The following is an 18,904-nucleotide window of genomic DNA, read 5'->3' as shown; positions in this document are numbered from 1 at the left end:
ATGCTCAGCATTGGTGACTATACAATGAATAGTATGGTGGCCCTAAAGGGACATAACCGATCGTCAGGAATGTTTTTTGGGACGACGTGCATGTTTTTTTTCACGACTAGTCGTGAACATTTTCGAGACGCAGTGAATACTTTTGCGACGTCGTGAATATTTTTGCGACGCAGTAAACTTTTTCACGACTAGTCGCGAATAACTTCGCGACCAGTCCTGAATAAATTCACGACTATAGTCCGGAAAAATTTAATTCTCGACTAGTCGTGATTTTTTTGTCGTAAACATTTTCCCAGTAATTTAAAGGGTTAAAAGTGTGCATCATGGGACAGCGGATATTTGCAACGTACCTTGGTACATGTGTTCGCCCTGTATTTCCCGTTTAGTTAAATACCCTCCAAGCTACTGAAAAAAAATTCGCTACAACAAAATTCGTTACTACAGTTGTGCATTTTCAAGACGTTGTAAAAGAAAAATGATGTCGCAAACATAATTATTCCCAACGTCGCAAACATATTCACGACGTCGCAAAATTATTCACGACTGGGCAGGTCGTGAATAAATTCACAACGTCGCAAAAAATATTCACGACCGCATAATGTCCCTGCAGGGCCACCATAAAATAGCCAATTGTCGATGAAGGAAGGTTCAGTCCTAAGACCTAATGAAGTCACGCATAAATATTTACTTGTGCCCATAATCAGACCCAGTTGGGACGCATACGTCCCGGCTCCCTCTCATAGGAAAGCGCACATGTAAACAGAGGGGCTAGGGGCATCACCAAAAAGGGGCACGTACTTTCTCCGTAAAAGGCGTCTTCAAGTTCCGTCGGTGCAGCAGGATACGTATCCAGCATTTTTTTTATGGGGGAGGGAGGCCACATCACTGCTGAAATGTCGACACTTGTGTTTTTTACCGGACACTTGGTCTCCGTAAAATCAAATAGTGAGGGGGGAGGCGGTAGTCTGGTACCATCTTCCAAAATAGGGAGCGCTCTTCAAAACGAGGGGGCACATCCGTGCTCGAGGGGGGGGGGGCACATTTATGCCCGCAAGAGGAGCACTTGGGTAAATCTGGGGAGGGGGGGGGGGGGCAAGTGCCGGGGGTTCCGCCGCCCCTGCCACAATGTAATTAACTGTTCTTATTACAGAAGAAAGCTGTCAGAAGAATCATGACAACACCATTGTTCTCGGAACATACAGCTCCCTTATTTGCAGAATTACAAATACGGAAATTCAGTGAGCTGTATGAATTAAACTTGGGTACATTTATGTTTAAAGTTAAGCATAAATTACTTCCAGTAAATTTCAACAATTATATTTACTTTGTCGTCATCGGTACATTCACATGACCCCCGTGGGGCATCCAAGGGCAATTGCTACTTCAATCGTACCTCGGTATCACAATAGATTCAAATGGCATATATTAAATTGCTATGGAAAGAATAAAATAGTAGATTTGAAGGAATCTGTCACTAAACACTACATTCTTTCTCCAGGAAAATGAAACAATTTCAATGTTTTAACATGCCGAACATCGGGAGATATGCACCATAATCGATCCTGAATGACATTGGATGTCTAGTGACTTATACATGTACATTAAAAAAAATGACATGTTTTATTAATGTTCTAATTGTTATTACAATTATACCATTGAGTGAAAAAAAATACTTATAAAGATCTTTCGAAAGAAAAAAGAGCCTAGAGAACATACACTGTTCCAAAGAAAGATTTCCCCAATCTCAAATAATAGATGCTATAGTGACACTGGTGAGCTATATGATGGCCCTTTCAATATTAGCCTATAGCTGAGCTCCATGGGTGCATCGGCCATGGTGCATCCGTCCGAAATCAAGTTAGTCAAGTCTCTAGACTCGTCAAGCTCAGCATTATTTTGTCCAAATGAAACAACTGCAAGTTTTGAGTCAAATTTTAAACCACAACTATTTTTCTCACATATCAATTTCTTCGGACTGCAGAACGGGGAAAAACACAAATAGGAGATCCCAAGCTTTCAATCAGTTAAATTCCATTCAATATTTTCAATTATTTCATCACAATTAAACGATTTTAAAAGTGAAATTCATATTCTAGTGTGCATGCACATACTTTATGACGAAAAACAAAGCTTTTCGAGTGAATACGCGTAGCCTGTGGTCGGGTCTGCAACTCTGTGCACAACTGATTATCCTGACCTTACGTATACATGTATACGACATACACAACTTCAAATGGTGAAAACCAAAGCTGTCCATATATCCGTACGGGGACTGACTGACAAGTCTATGGTTTCTCAACTGCGCATGTCATCGTCAGAAAACAAAGTGCAAGGCCACACAAATAAGACGGCGTGATGCGTGAGCCGTGTACATGTAGCTAGACGTACACAGTAGTTTGTTTTGACGTTTATCCGCATACACACATGTATTTCTATCTCTTATCCTGCTTTAAAGTTTTCACCTGGATCCGATGTGATTGGAGTAAATCGTTCAGTATATCTTTCGAATCAGTTACGGTGTATTGTATCAATGTTGGTTGACTGACGTTCGTGCATGAGAGTATGTGGAGCACGCAAGGGGGCAAAAGTCAAGTTGAGACGTCTTTGTCCGTGAGTAAGTTTTAAGTTGAACAGCGGCTGGTACGTAGGGGGCCTGCATACGTCATCCTTCTGCAGAGTTCTTGGAACAGCACTCACCAGAATGCGGATACTACAATGCTCCACAGCAAGCGTCATGTTTACACAGGAATTATCGGGACTTCTTTGCCGAGCATTTGTGTGGTTTGCCTGGAGTCTTCTGTAAGTATATGCACATGTACCCGGGACGTTGCGTGACGATATGCCAACTGTAGTGACCATGATTTTTTTTTTTTTTTTTTTTTTTTTTTTGGGGGGGGGGCATTATACCAACACTTTGCACATATTACACTGGTCCCTGAATTTTAGGGAAACTACAGGCTATATAATAAGCAATTGTCTCATTGATAAACGGACCCTTAGGCCTATAACGGCAGTAACAGACGGCGCCTGGCCCCCTCCCCGATCATTTTGTGTGTCCCATTAAAAAAAATATTTTAGGAGGAGTCTTGTTTTTTCCTTCCCAGTTTCTTCTGTTGCCAACTGGTTATTTAATCACTTAAGACATTTTCACCCAAATGAGCAAAGCATATATATGCCCACTCCTGTATCGGGTTTCGCCTCCTCCATCCCCAGGGCTCCCCCTGCCGGCCCCTTCCGCAAATGCATGAAATGTTGGATCCGCCACTGATAACAGCAGAACCATAGAAGAACTGCAGAAAACAATCTTATTTTGTCAGGATTTGTGGCCGAGTAGAAGTGCAGTACAAAGCTGACCGATCAGCGTGCGTTTTTATTAACGATACTCAAGAATTATAAAAGAAACCATGATGCATTTTGAACATCCATGGTGTTTTAAGGGCATCCGGCCTCAAACCTCATTCTGAAACCGTACGTCGAAGGCAGTTTCAATTACTTGCTCAACAAACATCTCGACCACATGCTTCATCATACCACTTGAGCACAGTGCCCTGTGTGTGTCAAATTGTCCTTTACATGTAAAGGATGAGTAAAAAGAAAAAAAAAAGGAAACCCAACTGACCAGGACCAATCACTTAATGAAGTTCTACATGTAGCACTTTCAAAATCTAGGACATAAAATCCCAATTAAAAAGCTTTCTTTTAGTACAAGAATCATTCAAATCACTCATGTACTTTTTCAGTTACGGAATTTTGAACACAAACACAATTTCAAAGATCTGTCCATGGATCAAAAGGTATTCTTGCATGTAAGCCGAAAATTATTCACATAGCCTGCCCCTACATCCCTATGTGAATTGTTTTTGTTTTGCTGAAAGAACACTTATGACCCGTGGATAGAAATTTAAAACGGTGTTTTTGTGTTCAAAATTCCGTAACTTGAAAAGTACTTGAGTATTGTGAATGATTCTGATACTAAATGAAAGCTTATTTATTGGGCTTTCATATCGGAGATTTTGAAAGTAGCGTGAATATCCGACTCCATGTAATTTGGACTCATTTGTAGTACTGCGCACGCGTGAGTACGATACTATACTATTTTTAGGATCGTTTCGGGAGAGTGACCTGTCACGTGCGAGAGATCAACCAATAATAAGGAAATAGGGGTTTGATTTTCATAGGAGTCGGATTTTCATGTGACAGTGGCATGCAGAACTTCATTCAAAATATGGTCCTGACATTTTTTTTTTTACTCACCCTGTATACATGATAGCTATTGAAAGTAAATTCATCATGTACATATATGTACACAATATTAATATCTATTGAGCAGGACTCGGCAGTATGGTTCATTTCCTCTTGGCATATCCTACTATAAACACTTTAAAGGGATATACAGCGACCTAAAATCACCGAAGATTTTTTTTTTTATATATATATTGTTTACTTTTAAAAATGATAATAAATAATAATACTGGAGTCTTATATAGCGTATGCGTATCTACTAACAATTAGGTACTCAAGGCGCTACATGAATTTATTTTAAAGACAGGTAAATGAAGTATTGGAATTATGAGACCCATTTTATGTAGCACCTTATAAGGATTTACTCGGTGCTGCGGCGCATATTGCAGCCACTGCCAGAAGCTCCATAGCGATCAGTGTTGCTGGGTTCTTTGACATGTATTACACAACACACATCCGAAGAACGAAGCAATAATGGTTAAATGTCTTGCACACAAGCGTCAAGACCAGGACGGGTCTGCTGATCAGAAACACCACGTGAGCTGAGTCCGGTGGTCTCAACCGCTCGGCCATGAAACTCCACTTATCCTATCCCAACTGTCTGGTTGAAAGGAAATTAACCAAATGTCTCACTGTTTTGATGAGAAAAGATGAGAAAAAAATACCCTTTCCAACTATAAAATATCACTTTCCGTGAAAACGCGTTTTGTATGCATATAAGGCCCTTTCCAGGACGGAGTGTCCCTTTAAGTACGGGAAACCCCTTTGAAAACCCTCGGGTTTTTTTAGCCTTGACTAAAGACTGTCAAACTGTTGGCTGCATGAGGGAATTAACGGCGGCTGCGGCAAGTAAAAATAACGCAGCATCCTGACGCGCACTCGCCACTTTGTTGCAGCCGCTAATCCGGGTTGACGCGACGTACGTACATCATTATATGTACGCACGTGTAGGCTGTCCGTGCGCTAGTATGCGTAGATCCATGTATATCCAAACAATATCATCTGTCACTGACATATTTTTTTTCTCCGCAGATTAATTGCTCCTGAGCAAGTGGCCTCCCAGGGTAACGGCACCTCGACCCCATCAGCGGAATGCGGCGGAGTTTTCCGTGCCGGGTCGGGGGTCATCTCCTCTCCCATCCTGCCCGGCTTCCCCGTGCGATACCCGGACAATCTTCGCTGCGAGTGGACCGTCGTAGCGCCCAGGAGCCACCGCGTCAAACTCCACTTCTCGGCTTTGGACCTGCAGGCCATGACCAGCAGCGTGTGCCGGTGAGACAATTATTTAGGCCCGGGTTAATTTTTTCGTAGGTTCTAGGCACCATGTGTTGAGTGTTCCGTATGAAGCCCTTCCCGCCTGGGCATCAAATTCATGCTATTGAAGTACAAAGCGCTGCACAAATCAAGCCAGGGAAAACTGGTATAGGTCCTAGCGCTAAAGCCTGTTGGCACCAATTAAGGGCATTCTCAAAAGTGGGGGTGGTACAAACATGTGTATCTTGATAGAACCAATGTGAGTACAAAGCCTAACAGCTTGGGTTTCGGGGCCCTCTTGCGGGCCGGCAACTCGAAAAAAAAAAAAAAAAGGATGCTAGACGCTCTGTGGTGAGATCTCGGGGCAATTTCTGACCACTGTATCCAAAAGATCACCATTTTAAGCATCATTTTCGAGTTTGGAGTCACTGAATAAGCCATCCTGAGCTATAGAATCACATGTAGGCTACAAATTTCCGATCGACGCCCAAATTGCCACCGTGCTTTAGAACGACATACTTTACACGAAGGGACACTGGGTCCTTGAACAGCCCAATTGGGCTACAAAACGCGCTTTGAACGAGATGATGTTAATCGGAAATAACATTTAAAGTAGGATATAAACATCCACACAACTATCCTTTAAAACTGGGCGTTTTGTGTGTTATTCCTGTATTATGCGTGCGAGAACGAATTTCGGGGTCCACTTTTCTTTGCATTGACGGTGATTGGTCACCGCTGTTCCCGAGACACACAACGTGTATATCGTACACTGCAAACGACACGAAAAAAACGTATTTGTACTCCGTCGTGTCCGATGTAAACAAGCGGGTTTTTTTGTGTGGGTTTTTTTTTTCGTCCTTTCTCGGGAACGGTAAGACATTAGGTTGGTTTCCTTTCAACCAGATGTTTGTAATAGGCTAGGTAAACAATACAAAACATACATTTTTTGGGAATTTCAGGACCTAGTGCCCCTTTAAATTTATACGTAAAAGGCCTATGGGTTTTTTTTCGTCCTTTCTCGGGAACGGTAAGACATTAGGTTGGTTTCCTTTCAACCAGATGTTTGTAATAGGCTAGGTAAACAATCCAAAACATAATTTTTTTGGGAATTTCAGGACTTAGTGCCCCTTTAAATTTATACGTAAAAGGCCTATACATGTATGCCTACATGCTGTACACTAAGCGTCAGTTGGTAAAATCATCGAAACATCTGAGACAGACCCTAAAACGTTTTGGAAAAAAGGAAGAGGCGCAATAGAAAATCCTCGATTTGTACCAGCAACAGTCGTGTCTAGCTGGGTGTGTGGGTGTTTGATGGCACACTGGACAAAGAGATGTCTCCACAGGATTCACATTCCAGTGGGGATGTGGTATTTTCGTAGGTCGCCGAATGTTTCGTGGGCCCTAGGCAGTTCCTACTGTGCCTATTGGATAATCCGGGCCACGAGACAATAATTTGATCAATCTAAGTTAGTAAAGCGCTGGTACAGTGTTTGGTCGCAGGTTGAAATCACCCTGCAGATAGTGTCTGTATTCAACTTCATAATTAAAGATAAGTTGGTATCAATCTATTAGAACACTAGAATGCACTCACATAGAGCGCAAACCGCCGCCAAGGCTGAGTTGCCCGTCATATTGTGCCAATGTGGGACCCTTCGGTGGAGCGAGAGAACTACCCGGATGGGAAACGACCAAGAGTGTTGAAGGGCGCCATCTATTGACATGCTTGCCAGTACACCCACATGAAATACTCACATAAATAAGAAAGAATCCTTAACTTATCCGGCATCCAGACCCGGAGCCAGATCACTTCAAAAATCTAATCGATTTGTACTTCTACCACTCCTGAAACAAATGTCATGCAAATCCATCTATAACTTTTTGAGTTATCTTGTTATCAGACAATCCAATAAACCAACCAACCAACCAAACAAAGAAACAAACAAACCAAATCCGATGAAAGCATAAGCTCCTTGGCGGAGGTTATGTGCTGTGACGAGCCCAAGAGCTCGTCACAACGCATTTTTTAGTTTGTCACATTTTTTTCTTTAAACAGAAGTCTGTAGAAGAAACGTACTGTTAAAAGAAACTTACGGTCAATCAGGTTTTCTGACCTCATGGCCTTGTTTTCTGTTATTTTTTGTTTGTAATTTGGAACCAAATAATTCACTTCCACTGGTACATTTACATGCATTATTGAATAATGTCTTCATGGGCGATCGCAGAAGAGGTCTAAGTTACAGCTTTAATTAGTTCGCATGATCTTTACATGGGCTTTATAGTGAACTTTGTAATAATAATGCTGTTTTCTGTTTTTGCATGTACATGTACATGCCTGGTTTGTGATGTCCTGCTTAGAAATTTCAAATGAGATTATATATATTACACAGAGGATCGTTTTCAACTTTGTTGAATTTTGTTGTGAAATCTACAAATGTGATGAACATGCATTTGAAAAGAAAGACCTCCATGAAATACAAAGGCTTGGTACAAAGAAACTAGGTGTGGTTGCTCATCTTGTCCTTGGATTTAGGGAAATGCCAAAGGATAAGGCCAAATGAGATTATTCCAAAACGGTTATTTAAAACCCTCCTATATGCAAACATGCATTCTGTGCCTAGTTGTCGTTTCAGTCTAAATCAATCAAGCGACTGTTTCAAGACCGCTCCCAGCATATAAGCAGGATTGACTGGCCGTATGAGACTGTTTATGTATTACACAGCTATGCTTTGACTGTAGATGATTGATAAGCCAGCTGTGCTTACCACTTTTCTGTTTTTGCCTGTTGATTGAATTTGACTAGTCACTGTGCTTGCTTGAAATATGACCTGACTGTTGGTGTCTAGCCTGTTTAAAAGGCAAGGCAGGGAAAGAGGATCGATTTGTTGACTGTATGCGCAGCGTGTGTCAATAAAAACGCAGGATTCAAAGCGATTTTTTTTCTGAGAATATTATGCTACTGGTGTGCCTAATTTGATAAGGATTTGATTGTCCATAATTTCATCTTTGACAAGATTTTTGTTTGGTGGAATTTGGACTTTTGGTTCAAAAATTATGACAAGTTTTGTGAAGCCCTTCTGAAGCGGGTTGGTCTGATTCAATGACCTTAACACAACGACCAGTTATGCACAATGCAGGTATGCATTGAAGACAATTAAACCAGAACAAAACTTTCTTTGAAACAACTGATGATAAGTATCACTTAAATTTAATAACTGGACTATCATTGTTTCAAAGCCTCCGACATATCAAATAACATTGATTGTGGACTAAAGGATTATGTAAGCCTAATCCTGCCACACATGTCCTTCTTTGTGATCCGCCAATACTTTTCACCTGTACTGAATTCAAACCTTTCATTAGGTATGTGTGATTTCACAAATCTTGGAATTTATAATCCTTCTTCAACGTACTCTATCTCTGGACAGGATTGTCCAAATGAGATGGGATAAAAAGCATAGTGAAGAGAAGGAAAGGTACTTTGAAAAGAGGGTTAACATTATGATGAATAGGGGTGGTTTATATTCTTAATATTTTTGTTCCTGCGTTTTTATTGACACACGCTGAAGATGCCTCCCGTCACTTGTACTTATATTCGGTTGTTTCGTTTGTATTCTTTTGTGTTTGTGCACATATCTTTTGAGAAAAAAAATGATAGGGGATACAGTGATACATCCGAGAATGGTCAAGGTGTGACACAACTCATCGGTCGCACCACGAACCGGCGTATCTCGATTTTTGGCCAAATTGAGTTTTTGTCATTAACGTTATTGTTTCATCAAAGTGTTCATTCTCAGTCTAATTAGAACGCTAATTAGACTGTGCGGCGTACCTCTAAAAAAATGAAAAATGCTGCACCACGAAGTGGCGTATCCCGATACGCGGCTTTACACGCTAATTCCCGTAGTGCTATGACGTCACAAGGGAGCGTCGACATGAAAAATTGGAATTCAGCGTTTCACGAACCGACGTATCTCCGTATCTCCGTATCTGGCACACGGCCACTATTACGCGCGTTGTATGGCATACGATAAACATGATAACAATCTGTTTCACGAAGTGACGAATAACTTTGGAACTGAATTTCTCAAAAACTAAGCAACTCAGATGCACACGGATTGCATATTGCATACGATAAAGTTCAAACTATAATTTACTAGCAAAAACGAAACATTTTGAATTCTTACACAGGGAGTACATGGAATGAGCCTACAAAATAATGACCATCTTTAAATCGGCTTTTCTCGAAACACAAAAAAAATGCGATACGTCGGTTCGCGGTACAACCGACGAACTGAACCGAAAGCGGCTGCATTGGAAAGACGGGTTGTGGTGGGAGCGGAGCGGATCCCAACTGTGTATAATTTCAGGAGGAGACCACGGGCAAATGCCGATGTCTATTGAGAGAGAGGGGTGTAGTTAATGGCTCCTGGCCATATCTTTGGGTGATAACTTTAAGGGGGAAATTATTGAGTGTAAGCCCATTGACTGATCTTTTACAGAGCCGATTATGTGGAGATCATTCCGGACGATGACAGCGGGCATTCCACTCTGTCGCCCCGATACTGCGGGCAGCAGGACCAATCCCTGCCACCCCCGGTGTTATCCACGGGCAACGTGATGCGATTACGATTCATCACGGACGGGAGCCTAACCGGGGCAGGATTCAGCGCATTTTACGAATCAGGTATAGAAGTCTTTCTTCTTTTTTCAAACCTTTTCGTCATATTTTTCTAAGGGAAATATCTGTAGATGTCGACTCGAGATATGTCTCTATGGCTAGATGTTTTGATTTTGCTGAAGGGGGTATACGGAAGTACAGTGGGCAGTTTGTAGAAGTGTACATGAAGTGGTCAAATTTCAAATATCAAATCTTTCCGCTTTCGTATTTTGTTCATCGTCAGTTCGTATAGACCCCCCTGATGCACCAATCATTGCCTGGCTAGAACAGAATCAAGAAGACGGGACGGCCAAACTCCAGAGCCTCCCCGCCGACCCCTTGGACTACCTCAGCTCCGGTAGCATCCTGACCAACACCATGCTCACGTACCGGCCGGCCAACTGGACCGCGCTGGCCGTGGACTACCACAACCGGGATTTCTTCTGGAGCGACCCGCGGCTCAAGCTTGTCTGGCACGGTGAGCTGAGCGGGGACCAGCTGGTCGCAGAGCCCCTCCACCGCGGCACCTCGTCCGCCGTGGGCGGCATCGCCGTGGACTGGTTGGCAAGGACCGTCTATTGGACGGACGCAGCCTACAACTGGATAATGATGAGCAACTATGACGGGTCTAGAGTCAGGACTGTGGTAGAAGATGGACTGGAGAGCCCCAGCGGTATCGCCGTGTACCCCATCCGAGGGTAAGTCGTCAACTGAGTGACTAAGGCCCCCCCCCCTTCAAGGCCTGCCCCTCCCCCCCCCCCCCCCCCCCCCGCTCACAAATTTAGTGAAGGCAAACATTGTCTTCCACAGTTATTTTGAATTTTTCAAATTAGTGGTTGTGGTAAGGAGTTATGCCATTTTCATTGAAGTTGCTCATTTTTCAGTCTGCACACGGTAATTTGGTTTTGCCTTTTTTAAATGTGTCAATAACTTCAAGTGAGTCAGTCACCATGACTAGGTTTTTATTTGTTACTATACATAGCTTCACATCAGTACGCGATTCAATACATTTGTTGAACCATGAAACTGTGGTCAGAGTGTTTTTAGCATGTGCTCTTTGCTAGCGCTTTTCTTCAAAATGTACAATGGATATACATGAAACTTTCACCAAATAATTATAACATATCTCATTTGCTCTGCATTTTTTTGATAATTGCTACATATTTTTTAATATTTTCTGTAATAATGGGGTCCAGATCATTGCCCTGTAGGTAATATGGTGAATCGAAGCTATACTGCAATACCTAAGGTGCTGTTACGATTCAACTCTATACCACATTTCATAGACACATTTGATAACAAATATCATCATAATGCTGACACGACGTAATAGAACACTATACATTTAACAAAATACAGCCGAACTCTTCACATGTATACAAGGTGACCCCCAAAAATGCAACCCTAAAACATTTACCTTTAAAAGAAAAAGGATCGGTGGATTTTTATGTCTTGGTATCAGATTAAAGCTTAGAGTTTTTTTCTTTTAAATACTGACAAAATCATGAAAATAGCACTCTGGGTTGCTGAGAAAATGCCAATAATTATGTAAAATAGTCATTTTCCATCCTGTGCACGAAAAAAAAATGTTACCACAGTAAGGAACATCACATAATAGATTGACTACATCACATAATGGATGACTACATCACATAAAATATTGACGACATCACACAAGGAATGGACATCACATAATAGATTGACGACATCACATAATGGATTAACTACATCACAAAATAGATTGACGACATCACATAACGGAGTGACTACATCACATAATGGATTAACTACATCACAAAATAGATTGACGACATCACATAACGGAGTGACTACATCACATAATGGATTGACAACATCATATAATAGATTGACGACATCACATAATAGATTGACTACATCACATAATGGATTGACTACATCACATAATGGATTGACGACATCACATAATAGATTGACTACATCACATAACGGAGTGACTACATCACATAATGAATTGACGATATCACATAATCGATTGACTGCATCACATAATGGATTGACTACATCACATAATGGATTGACTACATCACATAATAGATTGACTACATCACATAATGGATTGACGACATCACATCAATGGATTGATGACATCACATAATGGATTGACGACTTCGCATAATCGATTGACGACATCACATAATGGATTGACTACATCACATAATAGACTGACAACAACACATAATAGATTGACATCACATAATGAGTTGACGACATCACATAATGGATTGACAACTTCACATTATCGATTGACTACATCACAAAATAGATTGACTACATCACATAACGGATTGACAACATCACATAATGGACTGACTACATCACATAACGACTACGTCACATAATGGATTGACTACATCACACAATGGATTGATAACATCACATCATGGATTGACCACATCACATAATGCATTGACGACATCACATGATGGATTGACGACATCACATAATGTATTGACTACATCACATAATGCATTGACGACATCATCAAATCACGTTTACCCGGTAACAAAATAAATTGGTACGTTCCACACCCATGCACCCAGGAGTAATGGGTATCTGTGAGGGCAGAGATGGTTATTGTGATTGAATTAGCTTCCTTGCGCCTAACAGGCAGCATCGAGCTGTATACTCCCCAGGGAGCTGAGATGGTATTTGGAATGTTTAATTTAACCAAAGATCAGGGGTAATAATAATGTAAAGCGCTATAAGAACCTGTTATATTACTAAATGACCATAAGGGAGACACGTTATCGTAATTTTTTTGAAAAGAGGGAGACACCGGTCATTAGGGAGACACATAACTGTCTCCCTAATGGCACAGCCCCCTTTAAAGGCAATGCACCTTTGTGTACCATATACATGTAACTCTAGTTTCAATTTTCGTTTTGCAACTTGCAATGGTATTTTGGTGCCTGTTTGGTGTTTATGCTAATGACAATTTCCATATTCGTGAGTAGAAGGGTGAAGTCATTTCAGGCAGAAACCTGAACGGTACAGCCATTTCAATTCAATATCATTGCAAGAATGTTGAATATTTTGCTGGACAGTCGTAGATTGTATTTTATTTGGTGATTCGCTGTTGTGTCAGTACATGCTTATAAGTAGCCAATGAGCAACCCTTTCTCACAAATGTTTTCAATAAGCAAAGTTTTGGGTTTAAATTTGAACAGAAAATTCTTAAAACTGAACAGTGTCTTCCTGAAATGACATCATCAACAACGCCCTCAGTTGTTCGGAAAAGCATGGACAATGTAAGTGATTGAAGAAGTGCACCTTTCAATAAAATGAACCAAAGAAGGGATTTCAAATATTGTTTGTACATTTAAGAGAAGTAGAAAGTTGCACAAAATATGTTCCTAAGAAAAGTTCACTCCATGGACCCTTTAAAACAAAATCACAAGAGTCCGTCCTTTATTTTTAAAGGACGTTAACCATTGTACTTGACACTGATAGTCAAATTAAGTGAATGTTTGAAAGCAAAACAGCATGTTCATGTATCTCATCATTTAGTTATACCTCTATATATTCTAATTCCAATAGAAATGATAGTTTACTGAGTATTGAAATTGAAAACAGAATGTTCAAGTGTCCATCTGAGTTAAACATGAATCGAAAGTTAAGTCTTGTGCGCATTGACGAATCGTAGATCTCATAGTCCTTGCACGCCGAGTATGCTCCTGAGAAAAGACGATTTCATGGGTATCCCTGAGGGTCTGCACAGCATGATGCAGCGGATGACTGTCTTGAAATCCGGGTGCCGGGCCGCGTAAATCACGGGGTTTATACAGCTGTTGCTACAAACAAGCACAGCCAAAAACGGAACAACTTTCTGGGATTTGTCTTTGAGAAGCGCCATCAATATCGAGAAAGGAAAACAACACGCTATGTAGAAAAAGACAACAAGAAACAGAGTAAGGTTAATGTTAGTGTTACGACGAAGCTGATGCCTGGCTCGGGCTGATGCCCCGCGTCTACGTGCTGCCCACTGCAAGTGATCCGGAGCAGGCACCTGCAACTGGTTGGTTGCTGGAGCATCTCTGTGGGCTGATGAATGTCGCCGCCTGGGTGCTCCTGGTCGTGGAGGCAGCCTCATGATTCCACCAACAACGGCAACACCGGGCTGCCCAGGAAGATGAACTCTTCTGGCAGACTTCCTCACAGTATAAAAGATAACTGCATAGCTCCCGAAAGTAAGAAGGAGTTGCATAGGGAAGTAGAGGGCAATCATGATTGTGGTGAATGTACCAGAGCCCTCGGCCGTCGGATTGAAGGCGCAGGTGCTAAGTTTATCATCGTACTCGTACGAGCCGAACTCCGATACAATGGGCAAGAGTCCAACTACCAGGGGGATTAGCCAGGTTGCACCGATCATAAGTGGTAGACCGTAGCGGTTATACGAGCAGATTTGCTTTCCCCGGTTCTTCCCACGAATGATCAAGGCGCGGTAGACGGCGATTGACGCAATGTTATTAAAGCTGCTCCCGATACTGACGACACCTACAAATCCCTGCAAAGCGCAAAGACTCTCTGAAACGAGCAGCTTCTCTCTGTTTTCGCTCAGCACTGCCAAGACCATGATGGGCAAACTCAGACAAGCGATGAGGTCGGTTACGGCCAAGTTGACCACAAAAGCGTTGGTGGTTGTGCGAGGTTTACGGGAGAGAACCACGGCCAGCAAGACAGAGCTGTTACCCAGCACACCGGCGAATGAGACAAGACTGATCAGAGCTGCCAACAACTGCTTTTCGCTGTAACTGTCAAAGACAGATGCTACGGACCCAATTTTGTCTGTTGAAGTAACGTTCGACATCCTGGAAAGCACAAGCGACCTGTCGAGTGTGTGTGTTCGGTTTTATTCATCCAATTTTCAAAGGACTACACTGTTAATCCCATGTCTAACATTTGCTTGAGGTTGAAATTAAGCTCTGGCTTATATACATATTGGCCATAAAATTCGGTCGGTGCCGATGGATGACCTAGACCAAGACACAGGTGCAGTACACAGTATGGCCAATCAGGTGATTCCCTTGAGGAGCACATGAAAAGTCAACAAAAACGTGTGCCACTACTTCATCACTCATTGCTTGTCTCTCCCTGAGACGGAAACTTTTTCAATCCAATTTTCCTGCTTGGAGGATTGGCATATGGAACTCATTAACGTTGATTAGTCTGCCGTCCTACAGAATACAGATGTGTTCCCTGCCATCGCATGTTATACAAATATTGAGTGGCTCAGCGTGGAATGGGAGGAATATTATCGCAAGGTAAAATCTGGACTTTTCCATTTCACGAGGCGAAGCCGAGTGAACTGGAGAAGTCCGGATTTTACCGAGCGATAATATTCCTCCCATTTCACAATTTAAAGCCACTAAATATTTGTTTTATATAACTGACATATAGATCCTTGTCATTTGATATATTTGAACTTTTATTTCAATACAAAACTGGAGAAAAATGTATTTCTCTCTTCAAAATCACCCCTTCACGAAAATGTTTGAAACCAACGCTGTAGCGCTGGCTCTTTGGAACAATACGCGCTACGCGCAACGCTGAACGCGCACACCAGCATGCATTTGCACACAAATACCGCGTCATGATCCTAACTGTTCAATAGTATACAAATAATAAATGTTTGTGAGTGCAATGGTAAGAATAATTTCATGAGGTGACAGATGAAATGTCCGAGTGGAATGGAACATTTCATCTGTCACCGAATGAAATTATTCTTTCCATTGCACGAACGTGAAACATTCATTATTTGTTTTTTATAACACCTGAATAAATACTTGTCATCTGATTGGTTGACTTTTTATAGCCAATTTATTCAGGTTAAAAACTGTTTAAAAGTGCGAAAAGTTCATCATATCTATATTAATGCAAACTGTTCGACAGGTTAAGAACAATCATATTCAATTTATCTCGATTTAAAACAGCGCCACCACCAGCAGCAGCGACACCGTGCAATGGAAGTTCTATTCACAGTGCAATAGAACTTCCATTGCACTGTGCGCTGCGCGCCACGCGCGCGCCGTGCGTTGGTACGAATAATTCAATGACATGTGATCAACGATCCACCAATCAGATAACTGGGATTTATTCAGGTGTTGTATAATATTTCCCATTCCCCATGGGCGGATAGTACCTTTTGAGCCACGGCGTGAATGGGAGCAATAACGAATATCACGTGATGTGAGTTGAACTGAGTTCCACCAATCAAAAGACAAGGATCTGTATGTCGGTTATATAAAAACTGTTGTTGCATGCGAAGGATTGCGCGGTGGAGTCAACAATAAGATTAAGTTTTTAGTTGCACCGAAAACTACTTTACAAATAATGAATGTTTGTGAGTGCAATGGTAAGAATAATTTCATGAGGTGACAGATGAAATGTTCCATTCCACGAGGCGAAGCCGAGTGGAATGGAACATTTCATCGTCACCGAATGAAATTATTCTTTCAATTGCACGAACGTGAAACATTCATTATTTGTTTTATATAACGACTGAATAAATCCTCGTCATCTGATTGGATGACTTTTAAAAGCCAATTTATTCAAGTTAAAAATTGTTTACAAGTTTGACAAGTTCAGAGTTATCATATTTAATCTATGCAAACTGTTCAACGGGTTGAGAACTATCATATTCAATTTATCTCAATAAAAAATTTGTCCATAAGTTTAGAACTTAAACAGTTCAATAAGTTCAGAACTTATTGCCAATTTAAACACCACAGCGCCACCTTCGGCAAACTGTGCAGTGACAGTGCAATGATACTTCTAATCACAGTGCAATAGTACTTCCATTGCACTGTGCGCTGCGCACCACGCGCGCGCCGTGCGTTGGTACGAATAATTCAATGACATGTGATCAACGATCCACCAATCAGATGACGGGGATTTATTCAGGTGTTGTATAAATGTTAATATCGGGTTGCGGCGATTCAACTTCAGTGACTGTCTGACTGCTGCCTTGGATAACAAATCGACGAAAACTCCCTTCCTGAATGTTTTGTTTTCATGAAAATGATTAAGCTGCTGCAAACTGCTCACTGACTGGATTGACCGGAAATACACAAATCAGCCAAATTAACTGGCCTGACGTTGCGGTCTTAACGAGACCTTCTTCGGAGGCACATGAGATTTGCCTCTCCGTAATAAGTTAATATTATCTTCACTCGTGCGGAAATGAACCCTGCTGATTTCCTTCGACCTAGTGCGCACGGGACGAAGGTTTGGGTGGCAGCACAGCTTCCAGAACTTAACAAGTCACTCGGCCTTTGTCAGTTTAATGAGTCTCCAGGGCGTACAACTATAGTGAGGACAGAGTTCCGTCATGAAGGTCACTATTATTTTGCCTTGTAATGGAAAATCCTTATTTTAATTGACAGTCACGATCAGCTGTTTATGCAAGACAGCCAGAGCAACATTGTGCAGTCGCGCACTTGTTATCGTGTGCCAAAAAAAAAACACTTAGGCCAGAGAGTGATGCGTATGGCGATTCAAGGGGTTTTTCTAATAAAAAAAAACACGACAAATCCTGGACAAATTGGGAGAAAATGACCCAAATGTTTGTAGCCCTGTGCATTCTCAATGGACCGCTTTCGCTTTTTGCCACCAGGTCCATTAATGCGTGCATACTTGCATAATTATGAACTTATTTAGTTAAAAGGTCCATTTTGTTGAAACCCCCCTCCCTTAAAATTAGTCTGGCGACACCTGAAAATTAGATATCACCCTGCGCCCTTTGATACAGAGTGGAGGTACTACACGTATAGCGCGAATGTTATTGTCAATCACTCGAAGCAGTTAATTTTTTTTTATAATATCGGGGCCTTTATCTGCTCCAGGTGGTTGTTTTGGGCAGACACGGGCAGCAAGCCGAGGATTGAACGGAGCGGACTGGACGGACGTGACCGCCAGGTGTTGATCGGTGCTGACAGCGGCTTCCCGGTCGGACTGACAGTGGACTACCCCAACAACAGGTAATAGATATCCCAATTTTTTTATTACAAAAAGAAAATAAATTCACAAGTTCATACTTTCACTCTGACCATTTTTCACAATTAAATAGGCGTGGTCGCGAATCTTTTTTTCCCCAAACGACATCCGTTTGCCATTCTGATTGGTCCATTACATGCATATCTAATGCCTTGTTCTCCATAACACAAACCCAAGAAAGGCTTTACGTCTTGTAGAAATGTTCCGTCCTCACTTTAGTTATTTAAAAGGTAAAATGAGAAGATGTGAAAAACGCTCACTGAGATTCAAACTCGGATCAACTGATTAGAAATCAGGACTACTTCCAACCAGTCCACGAATCAGCTGCCAATCGTCGATGATTTCAACACCATTATTCCTGATTATATAACTTATTCTCTAAGCCCTGGACAACATGAATATGCATAACGCAGAGAGAACGCCCTCTTTTATATTGAACGATCTCGTTTGGGGAAAAAATAGCAGCCCAGTCCGCAATACAAGTCCGGTAGCAGGTAAATGAAACAGTCAATTTACAAGTCCAGCATATACTAGCTACAATTAGATAACATTGGATGAGCTATTACAAGGGAGTCGACTTGTTACAACTGTGTAATAATTAATCAACTAGATAGGGTATCACTAACCGATAATGTAAGATTATTAACCGATACTGTTTCACTAACCGATAATGTAAGACAAAATTGACCGATAGTGTAGTAGAATGTACTA

The 18,904-nt window shown here is 41.5% G+C and overlaps 1 protein-coding gene across 1 annotated transcript in view; it reads left to right on the top strand.

Annotated features, from left to right (window-relative positions):
* Nucleotides 1–2,303: 2,303 nt before the first annotated feature.
* The window catches only part of LOC119737345 (low-density lipoprotein receptor-related protein 4-like), a 46,003-nt gene continuing 29,402 nt past the window's right edge, over nt 2,304–18,904 (top strand). Inside the window, exons 1-5 of the mRNA XM_038211636.1 lie at nt 2,304–2,799; nt 5,275–5,514; nt 10,002–10,186; nt 10,404–10,857; nt 18,043–18,177. Of these exons, the coding sequence (XP_038067564.1) occupies nt 2,702–2,799; nt 5,275–5,514; nt 10,002–10,186; nt 10,404–10,857; nt 18,043–18,177 (1,112 nt within the window). The 5' untranslated portion in view covers nt 2,304–2,701. The remainder of the gene's footprint in view (nt 2,800–5,274; nt 5,515–10,001; nt 10,187–10,403; nt 10,858–18,042; nt 18,178–18,904) is intronic.

This window comes from Patiria miniata, unplaced genomic scaffold, assembly GCF_015706575.1.
Source record: "Patiria miniata isolate m_02_andy unplaced genomic scaffold, ASM1570657v1 HiC_scaffold_3, whole genome shotgun sequence".
Taxonomy (NCBI): Eukaryota; Metazoa; Echinodermata; class Asteroidea; order Valvatida; family Asterinidae; genus Patiria; species Patiria miniata.
This window is presented reverse-complemented; position numbering and strand designations above follow the sequence as displayed.